Source organism: Monopterus albus, unplaced genomic scaffold (genome assembly GCF_001952655.1).
Source record: "Monopterus albus unplaced genomic scaffold, M_albus_1.0 scaffold12.1, whole genome shotgun sequence".
Lineage (NCBI taxonomy): Eukaryota > Metazoa > Chordata > Actinopteri > Synbranchiformes > Synbranchidae > Monopterus > Monopterus albus.
Genome location: NW_018127892.1, coordinates 1,701,897 through 1,717,253, shown reverse-complemented (window position 1 = coordinate 1,717,253; position 15,357 = coordinate 1,701,897). Strand labels below are relative to the sequence as shown.

The 15,357-nt window shown below is 42.2% G+C and overlaps 1 protein-coding gene across 1 annotated transcript in view; it reads right to left on the bottom strand.

The window, feature by feature from the left end:
* mxd1 (MAX dimerization protein 1) overlaps window positions 1-15,202 on the bottom strand; it is a 17,337-nt gene extending 2,135 nt beyond the window's left edge. Inside the window, exons 1-5 of the mRNA XM_020590507.1 lie at window positions 14,068-15,202; window positions 13,346-13,445; window positions 7,300-7,329; window positions 3,175-3,289; window positions 2,832-2,991 (exon numbers count right to left, since the gene is read on the bottom strand). Of these exons, the coding sequence (XP_020446163.1) occupies window positions 2,832-2,991; window positions 3,175-3,289; window positions 7,300-7,329; window positions 13,346-13,445; window positions 14,068-14,134 (472 nt within the window). The 5' untranslated portion in view covers window positions 14,135-15,202. The remainder of the gene's footprint in view (window positions 1-2,831; window positions 2,992-3,174; window positions 3,290-7,299; window positions 7,330-13,345; window positions 13,446-14,067) is intronic.
* Between the last annotated feature and the right edge of the window lie 155 nt (window positions 15,203-15,357).

Genomic DNA, 15,357 nt, shown 5'->3' with positions numbered 1-15,357 from the left:
GGGAGGTCTGGGCATCTTTGCTTAGACTGCTGCCCCCGCGACCCGGCCCCGGATAAGCGGAAGAAAATGGATGGATGGATGGATGTCTAATTGCATGTACAACAATCTATTGGGACTGAACTCGTTTTCAGACCAGACATCTACAGTATTGTTCAAAATAATAGCAGTACAATGTGATTAACCAGAATAATCCAGGTTTTTAGTATATTTTTCATTGCTACATGGCAAACAAGTTACCAGTAGGTGCAGTAGATTCTCAGAAAGCAAACAAGACCCAGCATTCATGATATGCACGCTCTTAAGGCTGTGCAATTGGGCAATTAGTTGAAAGGGGTGTGTTAAAAAAATAGCAGTGTGGCATTCAATCAGTGAGGTCATCAATTTTGTGAAATAACAGGTGTGAATCAGGTGGCCCCTATTTAAGGATGAAGCCAGCACTTGTTGAACATGCATTTGAAAGCCTGAGGAAAATGGGTCGTTCAAGACATTGTTCAGAAGAACAGCGTACTTTGATTAAAAAGTTGATTGGAGAGGGGAAAACCTATAAAGAGGTGCAAAAAATTATAGGCTGTTCAGCTAAAATGATCTCCAATGCCTTAAAATGGAGAGCAAAACCAGAGAGACGTGGAAGAAAACGGAAGACAACCATCAAAATGGATCGAAGAATAACCAGAATGGCAAAGGCCCAGCCAATGATCAGCTCCAGGATGATCAAAGACAGTCTGGAGTTACCTGTAAGTACTGTGACAGTTAGAAGACGTCTGTGTGAAGCTAATCTATTTTCAAGAATCCCCCGCAAAGTCCCTCTGTTAAAAAAAAGGCACGTGCAGAAGAGGTTACAATTTGCCAAAGAACACATCAACTGGCCTAAAGAGAAATGGAGGAACATTTTGTGGACTGATGAGAGTAAAATTGTTCTTTTTGGGTCCAAGGGCCACAGACAGTTTGTGAGATGACCCCCAAACTCTGAATTCAAGCCACAGTACACAGTGAAGACAGTGAAGCATGGTGGTGCAAGCATCATGATATGGGCATGTTTCTCCTACTATGGTGTTGGGCCTATTTATCGCATACCAGGGATCATGGATCAGTTTGCATATGTCAAAATACTTGAAGAGGTCATGTTGCCTTATGCTGAAGAGGACATGCCCTTGAAATGGTTGTTTCAACAAGACAATGACCCCAAACACACTAGTAAACGAGCAAAGTCTTGGTTCCAAACCAACAAAATTAATGTTATGGAGTGGCCAGCCCAATCCCCGGACCTTAATCCAATCGAGAACTTGTGGGGTGATATCAAAAATGCTGTTTCTGAAGCAAAACCAAGAAATGTAAATGAATTGTGGAATGTTGTTAAAGAATCATGGAGTGTAATAACAGCTGAAAGGTGCCACAAGTTGGTTGACTCCATGCCACACAGATGTGAAGCAGTTATAAAAAACTGTGGTCATACAACTAAATATTAGTTTAGTGATTCACAGGATTGCTAAATCCTAGAAACAAAAACGTTTGTACAACATAGTTTTGTGTTTGTACAGTCAACGGCAGACACTGCTATTTTTTTGAACACACCCCTTTCAACTAATTGCCCAATTGCACAGCCTTAAGAGCGTGCATATCATGAATGCTGGGTCTTGTTTGCTTTCTGAGAATCTACTGCACCTACTGGTAACTTGTTTGCCATGTAGCAATAAAAAATATACTAAAAACCTGGATTATTCTGGTTAGTCACATTGTACTGCTATTATTTTGAACAATACTGTATGTCATTACAAAAAAAAAGCAAGATGTAATAGAGAAAGTGAAGGTATGCTGTATTGAATGTTGGGACAGGGGCATCATTTTGGGTGATCCACCCTGTAATTACCTTCATACGTTCCTGTTTTGTTTGGCTAAAAAGTTGCTCAAATCATTGAGGTCACACTTTACTGACTGTGGTAATTCAAAGTGGAAAACCTTAGCTGACTGTAGCAGATCCCATCTATGACAGCGACAGACTGAAAAATGAATGCACCCTGATCGCAGCTCCACTCAGCTCTCAGATCGGGAGCTAGCACTAGCTAGCAGCTGATGGAAGAAGAGACAAACACTGTCCTGTCTGTGCTCAAACTGAACACTCAAGTGGACATGTGGATGTAAAAATGCTACTGTATGTAGCTGTGTGGGATGGTATCTTTTTTTATTAACCTATAGGTGTATATCTCTATGATGGATACTGAATGTGACTTATGTCTTTGAGAAAACAAACCTAAAAGGCATAAAATTCTTTAAACATATCACATAAGATAACTGGCTCCACAGTGCTGTAATAAATCCTTCTTCTCCCCCACAAGACAAATGACTCTCAGCACACTATGATATCACATACAAATTCTGAATAACTGTACACAATAACGGTTCAAGAAGGTGAAATCCACTGAAATAACAGAAATGTTACCAGTTGGTGCTGATGGTTTCTGTTGGGAGAGAGGAAATGTTTATCGGTGCCCTGTTGCAGAGATGTTCATGAGTCACAAAATGCCGAGTCAAGTCTGAAGTTTTTACATCAGAGTCCAAGTCAAGTCTGAAATCTCAAATGTTTGTGTATTCCAAGAGAATTTTTTCCTGTCAACTGTCACCAGTGTGTTAACTATTAAGGTTTATAGTGGGCTAATAACGTGTTCCACTGAGATGCCATTCAGCATTCATTAATTAGGTACGAGCTGTGAGTCAAGGTGGAAGCCTATTTATGTGGGACTCGAGTGCCCACCTCTGCCTTGTTGTCATCTAGAGACACCTGCTCCTTTACCCGTTTTAAGTTGAGAAGTAGGGATGTTCTGTGTGCGGCTCACCCTGGTCGGAGTCGGACTTGTCGGAGGACACAATGGAGCCAGTACTGTCCATGCGGGTCCTCTCCACCCCCAGCTGCTCCAAACGCCTCCTCAGGTGTCTCTGCTCCCGTTGTAGCTGCTCTAAGGTGTGCTGAGCTCTCCTATCGCTCTCCTCCAACCTCTGCAGGTGGGAAAAACAAAACACTGGGTAGGACAAGCTGTCCAAAATGTTGCTCTGTGTGTGTTCTATTAGCTGCTTATCTAAGACATTTCAGGTACATGATATTAACGCACTTAACCACCGCAGAAGTCAACACCTTTGCCCTTGTCACTAGGCAAATACTACACACATGCATGCACGCACCTTGATGTGATCTTTGGCCTTCATCAGCAGGCTGAGGGTGGTGTGCCTGTTAGCATCTGGTCCCAAGGGAACAAGGGATTTCAAGCGCTCTAAGCACAGCCGTAGATGTGCCCGTCTGTAGACAGAGAAGAAGACCATGTCACACATCATTACGTTTCTCCTTGTTGAAGATGCCCCAACACAGGCAGTTCATTCTCGACTTGGGGTACTTGTCAACCTGTACTGTTGTAACACCTTATTTTTCTACAAAAAAAGTCAAACTTTTCAATGTCCCCCTCAACTTAAAAATGTGTTTTGCTAACTATTACTTCACTTAGATGTTTGAACTATACAGTGCACAATGTGTGTTAAGAGTTTCACATTCATCTGCTGAAGGGGGAGAGTTTATCTGTGATCAAATCTTAGCTATAAAGATGTGGACACATGAGCAGGATTTTGTGACACAACCTGGAAGCCAATCATGGCTCATTATGCAGTTTACACAAGTTTGCCCTGGACATTTGGAACCTGCACTGTACATACAGTAGAAACGGATTTCACCGTGACAGTGTCCAGCAGTTTGACTTTTGAACTGAAAAATATCTAGATTCTGTCCTTATAAGAGTCAGTTATTAATAATTTTATGTTTTGTTGAAAAAAAGGGCTTTTTGCTCAACAGAACCTTGTGCCTATATTACCCACAATACAACATGATGACCAAAAGTTGTCAGGTATCCTGGTGTGTTATGTGAGCAGTGCCTAATGTAGCCTCAGCCCCCTAGCAGAGATGAGGAGCAGGCTACAGGGGTCTGGTGAGCTCCACTCCTCCACAGCTCTTTCATTTCCAAACTTGCACAGTAGTTTTCAGCCCCAACTGACACTGATTCAAGTAACATCACCTGAGGCACTTTTTCAGATTTTGCACAGCTCCGTGTGGAGCCACAAAATGCTTTGCAGCACTTTTTTTTTATTGTTGTTTGGGTGGAGTTCCTCTTCCAACAATGAAACAGGGAGAATAGAGTCGTGGCATCGCCAATCAAGAAAAAAGGAACCAAGAAATAATATCATGAGCTATTTGCATTTTCTCTGTGTTTTGTTCCCTCTGCTTTTAGATGCAGTTGCTAAATGTTAATCATCAATAGTGAGTAAGAGATTTTGGCTGTTACATGCAATGATGTACAACTCTGCCCTTGACAAAAATGTGGTGAAATCCAAAGCTCATCTGTGGCATAAGCTCAAATCTGAACTATTAACGTCACTTGTCCTGTAACATCTCCGCAGTTCACATTTGCATTTCTCCTCTCCTCTCGTATCGCTCTCAGCTGATCTAGTCTGGCAGCCTTGGCAGCTGCTAAGGTCTGGTGGGTGTCTGTGACCACTTGACCCCACTGTTACACAACACACACCTCCAGCTCCGGCCTCAGTGGAGTGTGTACGTGTCTGTATGCCTGTGTGTGCCTGAGTGGGTGTGTGTACGTCAGACTCTTCCTGAGAACGAGTGTAAAAATGTTATTTCGGTGGCTGAGGGCTGGATGGGCGAGCTCTTCATTTATTGTCTGCTGTAGGTAATCCTGATGTGAGCGTCACTGCCTGATTCAAATTGCAGAAAGGAGAGGACTGATGTGAATGTGGGCAGATGATGCACACAAATATATTCTTACCCTGTCCTTTTAAAAGCACACACACTGCAAATGAAGCCCACACATGAATATACAAAGCAGTATTCAGCAGCTGAAACTAAGTGCCTGTTTTTCAGCTGACTCAGTCCAAAGGGCACACTGACTGCCATTACATAACATGAAAATGCCCTGGCATGTGTTGTTCTGACATAACAAGGGACGGGCAGGGCTAGATAATGTTTGTTAAACAGCAATGGCGAGCAGAAGACTCACAAAACAGCACAGGTCACATGGTGTCTCTGTGAGAGAACACACTACATGCATGGCTGTAACACAACGCGTTGCTGTAGCAGCAGGTTACTCTGGCCCAGTGTGGCCTTAGTGCACCGTCAACAGGTGGTTACGTGCAGTATTTGGAGCTACAGGTGTGTGTGCAATCAGCCTAAGGCCAGAACAAACATTTCTTTGCCCTAATTTCACACTTGTGTATTTTTCAAATGACATGACCGGTCTGAGTAGACCTGTATGTTCTAAAATAAATGTGCAAGACAAACATGCTATAGGTGGGTCTCAAACGGTTTCCCTTATAGAAGCATCTCACCTACCATAGCTATAACTACTGTAGGTCCGTGTGATGTACTTTGCCTGAGCAGCAGTAAATCACCCCACTGTACTTGCTCTCGCACTCTCACCCTCATCATAGTAACTGCCCATGACGAACTGGGAGGAACTTGCATGCAAGAAAAAAACAAAGGCATGGTGGAGCCTGGTGTTGTGTTATGTAGACGTACACATTTCTGTGGAAGGATTCTACAGATTAGGACTGAGCACTGAGCCAGTATTGCTGGAAGTGGTCTTTGTTTGCACTGGGTCATAATTTACTGTCTGCCTGCGATGACTTTCTATCATCAGGTTACTGGATAGCTAAAGGCTATGAATGATGGTCATAATTTACTGTCTGCCTGCGATGGCTTTCCATCATCAGGTTACTGGTGGGAGAAACAGGCTAAAGGCTATGAATGACTTCAAGTGTAGTATGACGGGCTGTGGTCATCCTTTCGACTTGCTGCTGGGCATGACATGTCTCCACGCACACGCTCAGGCACATACATGCAGGCAAGAGGCCTCAGTGTCATATATTATTCAGGCTGTCCACTGAGCTGCTGGTTTGGATCAGCTAGCACAGGGAGGATGGGAGCACAGACAGTGATAGTGGATTCTTACAGCACACAGACGCACACAAAAAAATGTATTCATATGCAGGCCTAAAATGTCTGCATGAGGAAGTACTGAAAAACAGCACCAGGTTTTGTTTGGGCTCAATAAAAACGCATGTGGCGTGCTATTAACAGGATTTAATCTTAGCCACAACTTTACATACAGTAGCTCAGGTGTTTGTGATAAATTAGCTTACAGTCCCTCAGCCTTGTATTTCAAAAGCAATTTTTTAAAAGTCATAATAAAAATACTATATTAATACGCTACTCATCTCTCTTCAAATGCATACTGAATACCTGGCTGTCACCTTGCTGTCTATCAGTAATGGCTTTCAGTGCAGATCGGGCTGAAACTAATAGTGATTACTCTGGCGATTATTTTCTTTTCTTGATAAAATAGTTATTTTCCACTAAGTGTCAGAATATAGTGAAAACTGCACATTATAGTTTCCCATAAGCCAAGAAGATGCTAAACATATACATATATACACACACACACATATATATATTCATATTCAGTTTGCCTTCCTATGCTACAAAAATGCAGCACATCTTCACAACTGAGAAGCTGGAACCAGTGATCATTTTTGCTTTTAAAATGTCTAAAACTATTTTTAAATTGTCAAAATAAGTTCTGCTTTGATTTTATGTCAATCAGCTAATTGATTAACCATTGAAGCTGTAATCTCTGGTGTCATTTTGCCTTTGGATAACCACTGCCTTTTCATTACACACCTGACAATCAACTGAAGTAGATGGGACAAGTAATAAAGGGACTGATGAATTCACAGTCCAAACAGAGCATTCATTTACCAGCTATATAAAATGTTGTTGAGACAGCCTAGGTGTAAATTAATGAAACCAGATCAGCTGCTCTCAGTCGCCAAAGTGCACACGGAGTCACCTGATACAACCATGACACCTCCTTTGTACCATCAGCTTCAGAAGGGGCTGAAGAACCAAATAAAGCTCTGAACCAAGAGCATCATTATACAATCAATCTCTGTCATTATAAGACTGGTTTAGCATAATAACATTACAAAATACTTTGTTTTTAACAGCTTGCCCGATTATCCTGAGTGCTACCAGAATAATTATACATTTTTCATTTTCTCTTTTAATTTTCCATTTCCTTTGATAATCACCCAGACTTAACAGTGATTCTGAACAATGTGATATAAGGAAATATTTCCAATGACAACTCATCATGTGCAGTTAGTGGTGGCAGTGGGGGAGGGCTGCAGTGCTGTGAGTTGCAATTCTTCAAAACTAAGGCACCAACATGCAAACACAAACACATTTTTACATACCTGTTCTTTTCCATTTCATTGTGCGTAGACCTGTGGGGATAAAAGAAAATACATATGAGATAATGACAGAACACCCAATCACTCAGCCACTGATTGAACAGGGGAAGGCTTCCCCCCTGTGTGTGCCATCACAGGAGTCCAAGGCTGTACTGCAGGGGACTGAGGCAGAGAAATGAGGCTGTGTGGGAGTTTAGGAGCAGCCAGAACACTGACAGAGTGAGATTTGAGGAAAAAGAAGAAAAGCCTGGTTATTCTGATGCCCGAGGCTTGTGCTACAGAGGAAACACGCTTTTTTAAAGAACCAAACTCGCATACAGTTACTTGACAAGGGGGCCAGGGGTAAACATAGTAACGGTAACTAGAAACAGCACGCAGGGGCAGGAAGTACATGGGAATATGCCCGATTATCTACTGTGCATGTAGAACTCATCGGGCTGGGGGTGGGGGAAGACAGCAAAGGTAAACAGAGATGGGGTTTTGCTAGAGGCCAGCATGACTCCTGCATTGCAGTGTTAAAGTGGCACGCACAGAAAACACAGACAGACAGACGGAGAGAGTCAAGAGACAGGGTCAAGTGTAGGAATGTTTTTGGAGGAATGTGCTAGTCTGACTTGTGGGAAAAGGGTTAAGTGAGTGGTGTAGTGGGGGCTGGAGGGGCTGAAGGCTGAGGGGAAAATGCACTCCGAATTACTCTACCTCCACCTAACCTCTAAATTGCCCCACCCCAGGGCCCAAAATAGCCTTGCACCTTCAGCTCTGCTAGTCTTGATGCTGTCATCATACCATGGCCAAGATCCTCAGAGGACTGTCGTCCACTCCCACACACACACACACACACACACACACACACACACACACACACACACACACACACACACACACACACACACCTCTATTCTCCTGCATGTTTGACAACTTACAGTACTTTCAAGACTAAGCTTAGAAATACTGCCTTCAGCAATGCGTGTTTTGCCTCTGTGTGTGTGTGTGTGACACTGTGGGGGTATCATCTTGTTCCAGTTTGTCCCTCTGGGTGCTCTCTGGTTCACTTGGCCCCCTCCAACCAGGGTGCATTCCTGTGCAGGGCAGATAGCTGCTGCTGACATAACAGTGCTAGCAGGGAAACCATCCCACTAAATTGAGGCTGAGAGAGTCTTCCCACCTCCTGCCCTAGTCCAGTAACCTTCTGCACCTCCAGTACCCAACACACCCATGATGGGTATAATGTTTAATAATGTATGAGGTTTTCTCTAACTCCATATCATTACACTGATTCCTCATAGTACTATATTACATCATTTTCTGACTAACTAATCCTCTGCAGAATATTGTCCCCGTCTATGTATCAAGACTTTCATTAGTTCACTAGACAAATGTCCTCTATACCACAACAACAAACTCTGTGGTTACTGGCAGCCCACAAAAGGGACTAGTAATACTTTGCTACATCCAAACTTTATATCATGCATTTTGCCTGCTAGCTGGTATAGACTTCCGTCACTTTTTTTTCACAAGAGGGGTGGGGAAGAAAAAAATCATGAGATGACTGTATAAAACCTGTCCTTCTCTTTAAGAGAGTCCCAGGTCATATCCAGAGTAATGCAGCTCAGTAAATTCAACCCCCAGTCTTCCTATAGTGGTCCCATAGTCTTCCCACATGGTATATTATCTATTCAGGGGTTCTTGAGGTGTAGATTATACCTGATAGCTCCATTACTGAACTGTTTAAAAAATAAAAATAAAAAACATTCACCAGCGCGTCTTTCCACAGACTTCATCTATGGCTCAGATTCTAGGATGACAGTAATCTACCTTTAGCCTGTATTTTGCCACGTGAAGCCCTGCTGTAGCCTCGCTCCAGCCAACCACATTAGCCTTAATAACAACACACAGTGCTGAGCACAGAAAGACTCCATTTTCCTGCTCAACAAGGATAGCAAGATCACTGTATGATTTCCATAGTGCACTGTAGTTGTACAGAGTGTGTGCAGAGTGGGGGAGGACTCTCTCCATCTATGTAATGGAGGAGCTGGTGTTCTCCACACTGCCTGCCAAGAGAAAGAACAGAACAACACACAGAGAGGTGGAGGAGGTGAGGGGAGAGAGAGAGAGATATGAGGGGAAGGGAGGGGGCGTTTCTACTACTGACACTCGTGCACACAAGAAACATGGTGACTCCCCTCCCCCACTACTCATACATCCACACTATGGCAAACAATAAAAACTGGAGGGGCTTGTAGACACTAGTTGACTGACTGAGAAAGCATACATGGCTGCCTGTCCTACAGTTCACCGAGTCTTGATAAAAACAAGGACAAAAAGCTGATCAATGAATGATCTGCTCTTCTCCTTCAAATCCATTCGGTCATAGTGCTGGTCTGCCTATTGATGAGCAAGAGCCAGCATCATAGCAGGTCATATCAAATCATCTAGGGTGTTCTGAAGCCCTTATTAATAACAACTGTGGCTCTGCTGCCTTTAAATAGTAATGAGCAGTTGCTGATCAGGTGCTCACAGGTGCAGGTGAATGTAACATTGTAGTTAAACAGCAAAAAATGGTAAAAGTTAATACTGGTATATAAGCTAAAAGGTTTTCTGACTAGAAACAAGGACAAACCTGCAGCAGCTCTATGTGACATACTGATCTCGCCCAATATTTTCTTCACTAGGCATGACTGAAAATGTGTTGCCACCTAAGCATGTTAAAACAAGAGCTGGAAACAAGTACATCGTTGCAGCACTCCACATCCTGTGTTTTTGTGCATGGAGACCCTGTGTTTTTGTGCATGGAGACAGTGGAAGAAAACTACAAATTTGTCAGTGTCATTGACAGCGCTGTTGAGCTCAAGGGAGTCATCATTATCTTGGCCAACAGGTTAAACAAAATACTTGACACACACCAGTTCCTTTTACAAAGAGCCATTTTTTCTGCATACATCCTGTATGCAGTATATACACCATGAATGAAGAATACATTGCTGTTTATGAAGTTCATTAATAAGGCAAATGCAGGTAGTCCGATTTCTTAAATTTTGACAGACAATTTGAGCTGAGCAGATAAGCCAATTAAATGATGAGTCGAGAGACTTGTTATATTGCTGAGTTTTGGAGTGTTGGTCAGACAAAAAAGACATTTGAAGATACCACCTTGGAGTCTAAGAGCTTAACAGAATCATTAAAAGCTGAACAAACCTGAAAAAATAAGTAACCGATTAACCAATAATGAAAATAACTTACTTGCGATCAACACACTGAGATGTAGATAGTGCAAAGGTATGGAACAGAAACATCTGTGTATAACAGATACATTATATGTAAAGAGGATTCCTGTTCATCAAGTACACTAACCAATGAGGGAATGTAACATTTTAAAGCTTTGATTTGTCTAATATCCATACATAACCCAGTATATATCCAGCTTTAATACCCGCTTCCTTCTCTGACTTGTCTACATTTCCTGACCTCCATGTCAAGAAGACTATATACAGCATAACACTATTTATATACTTCAGTTCGTGCACTATGCATGCTCCTTTTCACACATCAAATTGGCAGAGGAGAACATTCAGTGGAGAGCGGATGATGACAATGTGGACTAGTGTGCCTAATGGCCGACACACCTGATGTGGGGGCAACCCAAATATACAATCAATCGGAATGGGTTAATGTGCATTTGCTGACCCACCAGCTATTCTACTCCTCTGTAAACTCTGGTGCATCATACTGTAGCATTTTTACTGCATCCCACCAAATATGGCATTTACGTTATGTATATGAATTAACTGCCTGAGTCTGCACTAACTAGGTGTTTCTTTCTTCAGGTTTTTCATGTGCACACAGTGGCTACAAACATACTCCATGAATTGTTTTAGGACATAGAGCATATGTTTCAACTAACATTGCCTTTTATCATGTAGCTATATCATCCTCTCCACCGAAACAATCAATGCACTGAGAAGTGTTATGTTCAAAAGAGACAAATTTTACAATTACCTCATTATGTGTACATTTTGTACTGCTCCTGACTGACTACACAAACATGGAATGCACACATATCCTCCTGTACAGGATCATGAAACCAAACTACAGTCTAATCACACCGCTTTGAATCTCACGTCTGGCCGTTGCCATACTGGTAGTGCTTCACTCCGCCTGATACAGGCTACAGCTAATCCAAAATTGGATGGAGCATGAGTGGAGCTCGCTAGACAACTAGCAGCTAGCCACCTGTGACAGGTCCCTCCCGCCTATTACTCAGAGTGGCCATGACTTTAATTATGCATAAATTTTAGTCTCAATATAATTTAAAAAAGGGAAGTTAAATAAATAAAAATTCACTCCTGTAAAGTTGTCATGGAAGGGGGGTCCCTGATGGACTAGTGGCTAGGATTCAGTGCTCTCACTGCTGCAGCCCGAGTTCAATTCAGGGTTGCGTCAGAAAGGGCATCCGGTAAAAAACACATGCCAAAAATTCAAACGTGAATCGTCAGTGTGGCGACCCCTAACGGGAACAGCCAAACGTGGCAGACAGACAGTTGTTATGGAAGGGGAAATTAGCTATAGAGGCCAAAACCATTTTTGTACCAGGCTGTAAACATGTTTATTTCTGCTGTAAAATTGGGCATTTTAAACTGGGAGTCTATGGAGATTGACTCACTTTTGGAGCCAGCCTCAAGCAGCCATTCGAGGAACTGCAGGTTTTAGCACTTCCGTACTGCCTTCATTTCTCAGCCTCTAAGGTTGCTGCTTGATTTGTGGAATTCTAGTTATAGACTGTACTCTACATGTGTACAGTGGTGTCCACTGAGATGCCTAGAGCTGCTCCATCACCAAAATGTCTTCTGCAGTCCCCCTGACCTTGACCCAGTTTGCCTTACCAAGTGCCCATTCACCTAAAGCCATACTGATGTTTGCTGCTGTCAGTCACAGGTTTTAAAAAGGACAAAGGGAAGTCTAAATGTTACTTCACACCAAAAAACTCACATGTACACATGCAACCACAGCTCTTAAGGCTCAAGGACCCTATCTGTGGCGTTGTGTCAAACAGGAATTAGGTATGAAGAAAATTAGGTGGGAGGTGTTAGCAGACGGGTGTCAACATTTTTCCATTGTGAGCTGTGTGTAAACACAAATGACAGCAAACCCGGTCAATTCAGTTTGCCACAGGATCCCCATGGCCACAGTCTGGAGTGGCACAGCAAGGGGTCTGAATACTTTTTTAATGAGAGACTGCAGTTTTTGATTTTTAATACATTTTCAAAACATGTTTTCACTCTGTCATTGTGGGTTCTTGAGTAGACAGATGGGCTAAAATAGTATTTTTTTTCCCCATTAAAAATGAAGTTTAAAATGAAGAGTGCAAAAAGAAAAGATAGATACCTTTACAGATCATTAGTTTTATTTTTCAATTCCTTGGCATTTTTGTGCACTCAAGATGTAGAAAAGAATTTTTCAATATTCAACATTTTGTGATACTTGATGATATGCAAGTAATTTGATCGATGCCATAAAAGTACTTAAGTTCAATACCCAGCACTAGACTTGAATACTTTCTGAAGCCACCATATAGGCCTATGTCCTTCAAAAACAAACAGTAGTATAAGTGGGAGAATTTTCACACTGGTGTGATTAACACCATAGTGTTACTCACAAAATCTTCATAATTTTAAATATAGTACATATGCATCTAAGTAAATATGTAGATAATAACTTGGCTGCCATCTTAAAACCCACACCATTTTCCACAGTTCTGGATGCAGGTGGTGAACTGAATACTATATTACCTTGTTTTTTTGGGGGTTTTTTGGTAGAGCACCAAAACACACAAAACCAAATAAACAATAATGTTAAACATGGTTAAATATGGGGCTGTGCCATCACAATCAGAATATTATAGCTATGACATGAAAAACTAACAAATCTGGAAATAATGGTTCAATTCTACTGCATCAGTGGGGAAACACTTGAAGTGGGGACATGACGGGCAGCTTGTTGCAATGCTGAAAAACACTTAGGTGTGTAGTGTTTGGAGCTGTATAGCCTTTACCTGCTACTTGTGTTTTTCTTGCTTTTACTTTTCCTTTTCAAGCTTTCCCTCTCTCGACTGCTGATAAAGGGTGGCATGGAGGCATAGCCATGTTCAGCTTCTGCAAGCAGATAAACAACACAGTGGTCACATGTCCATATATATATGGCAATGCAAAATATAGCTACAGTAAAAAGATGCCAAACCACGAATAGGTTGACTGCAAAATGTGTCACATCTGATCCTAATGGAATTCAGTGGAAATGTCTTGTGCTGAAGTGCACACATGCAATTCATAGTTTTCATGCAATGTCTTTAAACACTAACGTTATTTCCTCCCCTCAGCCTGGGCAATGATGTCATCTTGAAGTGGAGTAAACCCCACAAGCAAACCACAACAGAAGGATAGGAGCGTCCTCGATGAAAACAATGTGTCCCTGAACATCTGACTGCATATGCCACATATGCTTTTTTTGTTTTTTTCAGGATCATAAATGCAAATGCACGTGTATATCCCAGAAATACATGAATATTGACGAACGCCTTATTTGGGGGGCATGCGATGAATTCTGCTGTATTTTGCAGAACCGATAACGTAATGTATTTAATGCATAGCCCGATTACTGGATATAAAAGAAAAAGTCATGACAGCTACATACATACATGAAAGTGACGGGAAGGGGGGTCGATGTGGGTATTCAGAAATAAAACAGGTCGTAGTAAACAATACAAACATACTTTACCTCGTTCCCTGCGATCAAGGTATTCGGCTGCTTCGATCAACATCTGCACCATTCCGATCGCCGCCATTTTCAACAATAACACTGATAATGTAACAATCCGATGAGGGATTCCGTGGCTGCACACAACCTGCTCGAGGTCTACCACTGGCTCTCGGGTGGCTTACTGTTGTGTTAGGGATTGTTTTAAAAGGCAGGAGGTAACACTAAAGAGTTACTCCTGCAGTGTGTCAAACGGGCTGTTTAAAAGTTAAATGTCATGAACACAGCACCAATTCGTATTGAAGCCAAACAATTCTCTTCCTTAATGACTGTTAAAATGGTTCAGGTAAGCGTTTTCTGATAGCTGGCTAGACAAGGCTGATGCTAAGGCTTTGCCCCTCTTTAAAAGCAAACAGTTATTTAAATGTCTTTAGTTTTATAGGTAGTTCGTCGAAAAGCGCCTTGTTTACAAAAACAAAACTATGAGTTGCTTCACATAAAACACGTGAAGTATTGGACTGTTGTATTGGCAAAAAACAAGAGGTTGGCTAACGTTAGCGCTATTGACAAGTTGCCAAATTAAAGATGAAAAGTTTATGCTAGCCCGTTTGTGTAGTGTAACGTTAAAGATTCAGCCAATCAAAAAAGAAGAACGCTGGCTGTTCCGTTGTCACAAACTTGCCTCATATGAAATAGAAAAATGAACTAGCTGCCCTACAGCTCGACCGACGATATCATCCAACCTTATACGTTCGGGGCAATGAGGCTGGCTAGTTTTGTGCTGGTTTATCGCTGATCACGCGTGATACGTCTCGTTGGAAACAGGTAGCCGCTGAGATCAACTGAAGAACAGTGAATGTTTGTCAAACTGCTTCCAAAATAGCGGCTTGTTGATCTGAACAACTAACTACTGTATTATACCACTGTGTGCTGCGATGTGGTTGGGTACCGAACCTCACAAATCATACTGCTATTGGGTGTTCAAGCCGTCATTCATAGGAACTGGTTGGGACTGACTGCCACTGAAGGACTTCTTCGGCCATTTTGGTTCTAATTAACATTCAACAAACAGCACTATATAGAGCCGTAATGGACACAGTTTCAACACTACAGACTCGCGCGTCATGAGTGGTTGCTTTCTGATATAACTCGTTATCCATTGGCTGCAATGCCCACGAGCTAAAGTGACAACGCCCGCTTTTACACGCCCCTCTGCCATGCTGTTTCACGGTGTCTGACAACGATTGGCTCCCGCAGTGTTGTTTGTCTTACTTTTCCACGGGGATTGGCCAGATTCACATGTGCTCTTCC